At 46.9% G+C, this 10,463-nt stretch overlaps 1 protein-coding gene across 1 annotated transcript; it reads left to right on the top strand.

Annotated features, from left to right (window-relative positions):
• The first annotated feature begins 2,147 nt into the window (after positions 1-2,147).
• Positions 2,148-8,041, top strand: TMEM271 (transmembrane protein 271). The gene has a single exon (XM_074532297.1). It carries the CDS (start codon positions 2,638-2,640, stop codon positions 3,727-3,729), a length of 1,092 nt encoding a protein of 363 aa, XP_074388398.1. The 5' UTR covers positions 2,148-2,637; the 3' UTR covers positions 3,730-8,041.
• Positions 8,042-10,463: the final 2,422 nt, after the last annotated feature.

Genomic DNA, 10,463 nt, shown 5'->3' with positions numbered 1-10,463 from the left:
CACAATGAACAGATTTGTGGGATGCAATCAAAGATCAGTCTCCTATCACAAACACTGGGAGGAAAAGTCCTTTCTTTAGAAGATGACATTAAAGATGAGGAAGACTGAACACGAGAAACAGCTGTAGGAACACCTGAAGAACCATGCTGGATAAGCCTTGCTGACTACTTCTGGTGGTTGCCAAAACTAGATGGAAAGGAACACCAAGATGAACGCTTTGTACAAAAAGGGAACAATTTGCCGCCAATGGAAAATTTGTTTTGCTTTTTCTATTCTAACCATTGTTAAGGTAAATGCTGATTAATAAAATGATGCATAAAGGCTTAAGACTTTTCTTGGTTTTGTATTTATTTAGTGTTAAATTAATCTTCTCACCACTTGCCACAATAAATATTTCACTTTTTTAAGGTCTTGACAATCAAGTTATTCAAATCACACATTTTGCCCACATGTAAGTTTATCTTGTGTGTCAGGGAGTAAGGCACTTTGCACATTCTACATATAATTAGTTCATTAAGTGTTTGCTCCCCACTAAGTACATCTCCTCATCTTCCACACAGAGTGTGTCTACCAGGGTTCTCTGGATTAACAGCTGGTTTGAGAGTTTACATGTGCTTTCTGAAGCAATATTTTGATGCTCAGTAGAGATCTCAAGCGGTGCATACTGCAATTTATAAAATCCTGTGTGTCCTCTGTGCATTCATGTTTTAAGAGTGATGGGGTGAGTTCTTTCCCGGACACCTGAAGATCATCCGCAGCAGTCCAGGCACTCACCAATAGCAAAGCCAAAGTCACAGATCCTATAGCAGAATCTTCACCCGGCCACAGATGAGCAGGCCAAGACACTCAGTCCTCAGGGTTAGGGAAAACCTGGGAAGAGTTGAGGATGACTGGGGTTCACATACCCGGCCATTCCTTTCTCGAGGGACACAAGAAGGCCAGTCAGGACTTTTGTGTTTTCTCACATACTCCATGCTCCATGGGCCTTTTGTGAACAGGAGGGAGAGAGTAAAATTCCCTTGGCTGCGTGGTCCTGCGGGGCAGGATGGCGCATCCCTCTTGGATATTAGCTTTTGGATACTGAGCCAATGATACTTCTGGATACTGTAACCTTTAGAGAGCTGGACGCCAGACAGGACAGCCTCCCACCAAGCGTCCCTGGGAGCATCACTGCCCCACACAGGGCCCAGAAACCTGTCTCGGGGAGGAGCACCCGCTGCAAAGGAGACCAGTGCCCCTCTGCCCAGGGAGATTACAGCTGGGTGCTGCTGTCCTCAGGGAGGTGCCAAGAGGGCCTACCCCGACGAGACAGAGGGAGCAATGTCACATCTCTGCAGAAAGCTAAACACCGGATAAAACGCCACACACGCCCCTCCTGCCACCAACAGGTGCACCTGCGCTGCTGGAAGAGAAAACGATTTGGAAAACTGCTTTTTCTCTCTCGCTTGCTCCCCTGAATGCTAATCAGCGGCGCCGGCTAAAAATACCCAGCAAGGCTGGCGTGCGCACGGCAGATAGGGAAAATGGGGGAGCTGAAAGGCTACAGCTTCCCGGAAGAAAAAAGGACTGGCGAAGAAGAGCCTTCCTCAAGAGCCCCTTGCCAGACTCGCCCCTCCGAGGCTGAGGTTCCAGCCTCTCCTTCACAAGGCCACTGCAGGCGCTCCCCGAGGAGTCGCCGGGCCACCATTTACCGGGGCAGCTAGCGGCACCCACCCCCCGAAAATGCTCCCACGCCCGGCAGCGCTGCAGGCGCTCCCGGACGGGGCGTCCCGAGGGTGCTGCTGTGGCCGTCCGTCCGTCCCTCGAGCCCCGCCGCCCAGGGGGTGCAACCCCACCGGGGCTCACCGGCGGTGCCCGGAACAAAGAGGGCTGCTGGGGACCGCCGACCCCGCCTGCACGGAGCACTGCGCCGGGCAGCGCGGCGTGGGGGGCTCGGTCCGCTCGCTCGCTGCATCACAGCGGCCGACAGACCGCAGCGCGGTCACAGCGATGCACGGCGGCTCGCCGGCCTCCTGCCGACCGCAAGAGCTAAGAAATAAATAAATAAAATTAAGAGAGGGAGAGAAGGCAGGAACACTGAGCCAAGCAGCAGCCCTCGGCAACGGAACCCGCGGGGGTGTTCAAACCCCCGCCACCTCCTGCCCAGCCGCGCGTCCCGAGCCGCGCTCCGCGGTGCGGGGCCGGCCGGAGAGCGACGAGCGGCCCCTCCCGCGCATCGCGGGTGGGAGGGCGGGCTGGGCAGCTCCACCGCCCCCGGCCTCACCGGGGGTCGCACTCTCCCCCCGCCACCCGCGACGGCCCGGTGGGCCGCCCCCTCCGTCCTCCCGCCCGCCGCGGCTTCCATCCATAATTAATCGCCTCCCCGCAGCCGCCGCGATAAGAGAGGGCGGGCGGGGACGAGGAGGCGGCGGCGACCGGGAGGCGGTGGGGGGAGCGTTGCGCGCTCGCCGCGCCCGGCTCACTGCGGCCGGCAGCTGCCTGCCGTGCGGAGCGGAGCGGAGCGCAGCCGCCCCGTCGGGGAGCGCCGCGCTCGCATGGCCGCGCCGCGCCGCGCCGCCGCCGCCGCGGGGCCGGGGGGGGCCGCGGGAGGAGGATGAGGCGGACGGCGGGGCGGCGGCGGCGGCGGCGGCGCGGAGGATGAAGTGGAGCGTGCGGGGAGCCTGCGCCGCGCTCTCCAGCTGCCTCCTGCTCGCCTGCGCCCTCAGCGCCGCCGCCGTGGGCCTCAAGTGCTTCTCGCTGGGCTCCGAGCTCAAGGGCGAGCCCTTCCGCTTGGGCACCGCCGCCGGCGCCTTCTACTCGGGGCTGCTGCTGGCCGCCGGCCTCTCGCTGCTCGCCGCTGCGCTGCTCTGCTGTCGCCCGCCCGACGAGGCGCCCGTGGCGCCGGCTCCGGCACCGGCCCCAGCGCCGGCACCGGCCTCTGCTTTGGCCCCCGCCGGGGACCCGGACCCGGCCAGCGGCGGCCCCGGCGGGGCGGAGGCGGCGGCCGCGCCGTCGGGGCCGGTGGAGAAGGCGTCGCCCGGGGGGCGGCAGAACTTCCTGCTTCTGGGGGTGCTGGTGTTCATGCTGGGCGTGCTGAGCGCCTTCGCCGGCGCCGTCATCGACGGCGACACCGTGTCGCTGGTGGAGAGGAAGTACTCGCACTATTGCCTGCTGCAGCCCGGCGGCGCGGCCCGCCCGCGGAGCGGACCCGCGGCCCCCGACGGCACCGCCGCGGCGCTCCGCTGCCAGAAGCTGCGGGACTACCAGCAAGGCTTGGTGCTCTCCACCGTTTTCAACGCGCTGGAGTGCCTCCTGGGCCTGCTTAACCTGCTTCTTGTCAAGAACTACAAGGCCGCGCAGCAGCGCGGACGGAGGCGGCGGCGGCGGCGAGCGGCCCCGGCCGCGGCGGCGGCGGGCGGGCGGCGGCGACGGCGGAGGGGCGGCGGCGGTGGGCGGCGGGCGCCGCGCCACAGCCAGGGCTCCCTCTTCTCCGGCGGCGAGCCCGAGCTCAGCCCCGGGGATTGCCCCTTCCAGGCCGTCTCCTACATCAACGTGGGCGTCTTCCACGTCTTCGACGAGGCCGGCGTGGAGGTGCACTGTGGCGGACATCCCTCCGTCGAGCTGCCCGGCTACTCGCCCATGGACCCCGAGCTCAACGCCTCCTATCCCTACTGCTACCCTCTGCCCTGCGAGCAGCCCCCCGCCTACGAGGAGATCTACCCCGGGGAGCCCTGCGCTCACGGCACCTAGCGCCTGCCGCCGCCGCCGCCGGGACCCCCGGCCCCCGGATCGCCGTGACGGCCGGGAGCGGGCCCGCCAGCGCTCCGCAGCCGCGGGGCTCGGGGACACTTGTCGCACCACCGACGGCATGGTCCCGCCGTCGCGGGCGCAGCGGGACACGGGCGGCGTGCCGCCGTGCCTCTGGCTCTGCGGAAGCTTCTCCTCCCTCCCTTCCTGCTCTCCTCTTCTCTCCCTCCCTGCCCTCCCCCACACCGACCCTTCGTCCGCCGGCGGCTGAATTTTCCGAAGGCTGAGCAAGAAACGCCTAAGGGTTGGTTCCTCCCGTCGCCTCTCCTCTGTAGCCAAGTTTAGTTCCCTTCGAGTGATTCATCAGTCTCCAGCTTTAGCAGTCCAGAGTTACCCATTTATGATAACCAGCCAGTGTAAGGAAAAGGTGTCATGAAGCTTCTTTACCTCTCAAAAGAGCTAAATTTCTAAACAACGCAGAGACATTTGTGTCACGTTTACTAGAGGTGTATTGGGGATCTTTAACGTTTACACTACTCCTTGGGAGAATTGAGTTCTGTTTTAAGATTTAGTGAGTTAAAACATTCGTTGGTCTTGTAAGATGCACATTGAGAAAAACCTGCACTTTGAAAAAGAAACAGGAAAAAATTCAACAACGTTTTTGTACACTAACGTGCCTGCTTTTGTTGATAACTTCTTACTGTAAAAGCTTTCAGAAGTCTATAGTGAAAATGTTTGGTAAATTCACTGCAGTTTAAAATTGATGATTAGTTCCTTTACTAAAATAACTGAGATGTTGCTAGGATATGGCAGTTAAAAAGGAAGTCCAAATGTAGTACACATTCCTTTTTGTAAACAGGTTCTGTGTTTTTAATGCAAGGCAGGATTTCTTTTTGTTTTGCACAGGTGAAGGGTATAATTCTATTTTGTACAACTACATGGTTTACCTTGTAAAGAGTTCCATTTTACCTGTTACAATTCATCAATCTGGTAAGCTTGAATATTAAAAGTTTTATTTGAAAAATATATATATTGTAAACAGCCTTAACTGGTGCAGTAGTCACAGTTTTAAAGGATAAAAAATATATATATATATATATATATAAATCATCCTGGAAGACATCTTCCAAATGTGTTTTCAAAACAGTATTTATACTCCTATTTTAGAGCAAGGATTTTGTTTGTTTGTTTGTTTTGTTTGTTTATTTAAAGAAAGGCCAGTCTAATTTCTGAAAAGGGGGAGGGGGAAAGTGATGGGATCGTATGCTGTTAACTCTTAGTGAACTTTGAAGTATTAAAAAGGGTTTCTGGAAAGAGAAGAAGTGCTAAATCCTTCTTTTTGGATTCTGCTGTGGAATGCCAGTACCAGATAGCATAAAAAAAGTGCTAATGAAAGAGAATCAGATGCAGCATATTTTATTACATCATTTGAGAACAGACACAGGCTTGATTTCATGTTGCATGCAAAACCAAATAGCAACTCTCCTGGTTGCATTTGGTTCAACACCCCAGTTAAGGTATATAACTCAAGTTAAGGTATATTGAAATGAAGTATTACAAAATAACCTTTTTGTTAATCCTTTGTTTGGAGCCTGCTGCATAATGCCAGTGTATCAGCTACCCAGGGGCTGGGGGGGTGGGGGGAAGGTGGAAGAGGAGGGGAGACAGAGTGGAGAGAGAGTTAAGAGTATGCAAAGTTACAGTCTATTTCTGTGGTTCATGGAAAATTATTTTGAACTTTTTAGCTGCAGAGAGGCTGACGTAATTTGCAGCCCTAGAACTGGAGAGAGAGAGATTTGATTCTAAAATAGTCAAAAACCCTCTGCACTGTTGTTTTCTAAAATGTTTTGACTTGCACACTTTGTATAATCTAAAATGCAGGATGCCTGAAAAGTCTTAAAGTTTCAAACTGATGTCTGTGAAGCTCACATTTAAAGCTCTAGTCTAGAGAAGAGAGTGAAAAGCAGCATTTGCCAATTTTTCGAGTAGTTCTAAATAGCAGAAATTTAAAATAAGCTTCTTTTGGCCAGCAGATTTCCTGGTGTGGAATGCCAGTCTAAAACATATGCCCTAGCTAGGTCCCATTTTAGTACTGAAGATTGGTTTTATGCTGCCTCTCTGCAGATGCACCTTCTTAACCCCTTATGGGAAAGTAAGAAGTCCAGTAATCTTTGCCTGTAATATTGATTTAGGCACAAGACCAATTCCATAGCATACTTTATTGCTCATACAAACGAGATTTTGCAAAATGAGTAAAGCAGAGAAACTAAATTCTTATGTAGGTCTCCAATTGAATGAGTTTATGAGACAGCATAGTACCTGATACTGAATTAAATGGGAACTGCTAGACTGCAGAGTGATTTTGAAAAACAGACAAACCAGCTAGGTGCCTAAACACAGATGCAGATGCGTGATAATAGTTGTTGGTTTTTTAAAAATTGGCTACATACATTGTAGTTCATGGAAGTTATATCCTAGTTTTACTTAAGGAATGGATTTTTTGTCATAAAAAGACAGCATTTTACTTAAGATAGTTATTTTAGGAATTATGAACTAGACAATTCTGAAACTCCAGATGTTCCAAAGATCAGTGCTCAGGGAAATATATGGAAAGTCAAGAAAGCTACCTATTATGCTCAATTGTTTAAATGTAAACAATTTTAGACTATGGATTTTTAAGATTGTTAAAGTCATAACTTTTTTTTGTATGTATGTGTGTGTACATGCCTGTGTAAGTGTGTTTGTGTTTTATTTAAGTCTTTTCAGGATGCCATTGAATATTTATTTGCAGCTCAGTTTTAGTTCTTAAATTTCTACTTTTCTTCATTTGGGCTTTTATCCCTGGAATAGTTTAATTTAGTGGTGGACAGATTGCCAGAATAATGTCCAAGTCAGACTCCCACAGAAGCCAGTAGGCGTTGTTTCATTGACTTCAGTGGACCTGGGCACAAATTATATGTAACACCTACTCTAAATAATCTTCAAAGTAATCTCGATCTTCTGGCATGACAGGATGCAGCAGTGGCATATAATTTCTCAGTTATTTGTGATTTCTATGGACAGCAGTATTAACAGAGGTCAGCTGTGGTGTTTTAGACATGTTTTTAAAAGCAGGAAAATGAATTGGCAGGCAAATTGACCAAATAAGCCATGTTTTATTAAAGATGGTATATCAGTGTTTCAGGTGTCTGGTGACTAACTTTTCTGACAAAATACAAAACACCACACAAATTTATTTCTCAGTGAGAAGAAACTTACAAATACAGGATAAGAGATGAAGCTTCACAGGCATGATTGCAGTATTGTGAAGCTGTTTTTAGTAAACCTGAGTCATCATTCTATCTTCTGAGCAATAATGTTAGAGTGTATGAACTATACTGTGCCAAAATTGAAAATAGGCTGGTGTGGGAAGCATTGGAGCTTAGGTTAATTACCTGAGAGGACTCATACTGTCCCTTTATTTCCCATTCTCCATCATAGGATTGTCAAGGTGAACACAAACCTGATCAATTCCTGTCACTGAAAGGTGATAACTGCAAGGCTTCTGAATTAACTGGCAAAACCATGCAGAAGGGAAAAGAAACATGTATGTGCTATCAAATCTCCATTTTGCCTACCTGAAGTAATGACTTCTTTTTGCCTTATGGCTTGTTGTTTTTATTTGCTTCCAGCTGTACTCACATCTGTTCAAAGGGAGGGAAGAATAGGTTCAATACTACTGTTTTGGTCACAGTGAAATACTGATTTTGTAGCTTTCAGCTCTCAGCATTCGTGTTCCTTCTGCAGATAATAGTGGCTAGTCAAGGTCTGAAACAGTGGAAAATCAAGTCTGCTGTCTTTGATGAGACAGGATTTGCCTTCATGTGGAAATAATTTATTCCCACCAGCCTATTAGCAATTCACATGAATTATTTTCACACTCCAACATCCTTGCTTTAATCTTACTTATACTTTGCATTGTAATTGACAGACAGAATATACATTAATCTAAAAACAGGAAAAAAATATGTTAGAGGGAAACTGTATTAAAGTAGTACAGATTTTACTCAAAGTTTGATTTCACTGTAGGACTTCTTTGGTTCACCAAAAAGTGCTATGGCGGCTGGTATAACCTAGATATATTTCAGACATACTGTTAATTAATCAGAAAAGGTTTCTGGATGTTCTCATAAGAATGGCAATCTGTTTCTGCTTTTGGATATAGTACATATGAAAACCTTTTCTTCATTTTGCCATTTAATCCAAGATTAATCCAAGAAAATGTCAGTAATTGATCTTGTAACTTTAGGATCAATAAAATAAGTTTTAAAGCACAGCATATCCTATAAGAAAAGCCTAATGCTCTTCATTTCATATTCTTTATTGTCTTAGGTGGATGTCTAATAGTAATAATAACTGAAACTAGTATTTAATTACAATTTCCATTACAAAAACTTGGTTTTCAGATGCTTACAACTGGTACAAATGGAACCACAGTATAAAATTCCAGGTATTACCATGAAGTTGAGTCTGTTTCCATAAGTCAGGTATTTCTCAGTTACAAGATGTTCAAATATTTCAGATAAATTCTGCTGGTAAAAATCTGTTCATTTTGTATGATGGCACTCTATACATGTTCTAGAGTTACCTCTCCTTAATACAGGCACATATTTCCAATTAAAATGCACAAGGGTAAGACTCAAATTTGTCATGATCACTGTCCAGTTTTTAAATTTCTTAATTATCTCTCAGTAGTTAATGGCATGGGACTAGGGTTATGTTCCAGAATCAGCAGCCGCTCATCTAGTAACAGTTTAGCAGATAACAGATGGACTTCAGGAAATCCACAGGCTAATGGACTGCAGGGGAAAAGACCTTCAATTACCTGTTGCAACAATTCAGCATACAGTGTTTCCTGCTCCAAAGGAGGCACTGCCCAAACAAAATAACTAGAAGAAATCTGAGCTTTTAAGTTGAGTACATTGTGTTCTCATTCTTACACTACCAGTTCTGAAATTCTTCCCTTGCATGGCTTTTGAAGATTGAAATCCTCAAATTGATCTTCTAAAAATATGATTTAAGTAACTGCCTGGCTTTCTATTGGCCAGGTGTGCAATGTGCTATCCAGCCAGTGTTCAGGCACCACGGGGAAGCTCAGTTGCAGTTTATGGCTACGTCTCCCTGATGTCAGCCTAGATAGTCGGTAATTGAAGGTCAGTTCTTCTAAGAAGCCATAAGACTATCTCAGGTGTATTTCCTTTACAGGTGGAAGTCCTGCTCTCCTGTTTCATTGCTTTTTCAGACCCAAATGCCTTAAACTTCAGTGAATTTACCTTGAGGCAGGGGTGGAGATGACATTACAGTTTGCCACTACTTTGGTTGTGGAATTTTAGATATCTGGAAGACCTCCTTAAGCTTTGTGGAAGGAAACACTTCTAGTGAAAAACATGTACTGACTCATCACCAGAACACAGAAAAGTCAAGAGCAGATGTATTCCCATAGCAATACAACTTAGCAGAAGTTCCCAGGGTTTCACTTATAGATTACTTCTGGCACAGGTGTGTCTGATGGGGAAATTCATTTCATGGTGTTTGCAAATGAATCATTTGTTTCACTTCAGCAGGTAGGATTTAAACACCTCAAGCATCCTTACCAGTTTGTCTCCTCTGTGGCCATTGTTAGCAGAGGATAAAGTGAAGTGTGGGAGGAGAGAAAGCTTATCATGATCCTCTTAATGGGTTCAGAGGACTAAACGTTCCAAAGCATTCATTGGTTTTATATAAAGATTTGAGAATGGAAGAATACCTATAATATCTAAAAGGATTATTTTTCAGGGTTTATATTTTTGGAAACCTAATACTTAGATTTAGAGAAGTATCTTTCAAAATTTGCTTTTTCTCCCAGGTTCTACATTTTAAATGAAAACTCATCTCACAAAAATACTCAGTGAAATCTCCAGACATTTAAATTATTAAATTTAGGGAGATGAAGTAGAGCTGTCCTACAAACTACTGAGTGCCATCAATTCCTGTAGAGGTCATATAAGGAATTTGACACATGGTGCAAATGAGGCCTTACTTGCCAACATTCAAATTCTGACATTTCCTCACAAATGAAGGAGGCAACAGCACAAAGTTGTGCTACAAAAAAAGGAAGTTATAGGCAATCAGACAGTTATGGATTTTGGATGAGATATGTATAGTCTCAAGATCCATTCATGATTAAAATGTATGCCTAAGGGATTGTCAGTGGTGGATCTGAGTAGGGGCAGATCTTGATAAGTCTAGGTCCAATAGCTCCTAGAAACATGGAGAAGTCCAACCAAAAGAAGCTCATACTTGCACTAGAAAGGAAAGAGCCACTGAGAATTTCTATTTCCTTACATTCTGGAATATGTACAATTTCCTGAATGACACAGAAGCTACTAGTGTATGCAGATTGTCTAAATTAGACTCCTAGGAAAATAGGAAATGGAAATGTAAGTGTTGAAAACTACTTAATCTATAGTAAAACCTTTTGATGTGTAATCAAATATGCTAATTCCAGTAGCATATCCTCCTGACCTGGGCACTGAAAATTACTAGAACTGAAAAAATTGCTATCTCCAAAATAAGACTGAAAGATTGGAAAAAAAAAATCATATTCTGCTTTCTGATTCATCTTTTGCTCTAAATCAAAAAGAAAGAAATTCTGATACAGCTCTTGTCCTAACTGTTGCTAAGAAATATGGTTTGTTATTCTGAATGGAACATAAGGG

This window comes from Zonotrichia albicollis, chromosome Z (genome assembly GCF_047830755.1).
Source record: "Zonotrichia albicollis isolate bZonAlb1 chromosome Z, bZonAlb1.hap1, whole genome shotgun sequence".
Taxonomy (NCBI): Eukaryota; Metazoa; Chordata; class Aves; order Passeriformes; family Passerellidae; genus Zonotrichia; species Zonotrichia albicollis.
Note: the sequence above shows the minus strand (reverse complement) of the source record. Positions and strands in the feature narration are given on the sequence as shown.

Excerpts from the sequence above, each read along its gene's own strand:
- TMEM271 (XM_074532297.1), top strand. The coding sequence starts at position 2,638 with ATGAAGTGGAGCGTGCGGGGAGCCTGCGCCGCGCTCTCCAGCTGCCTC.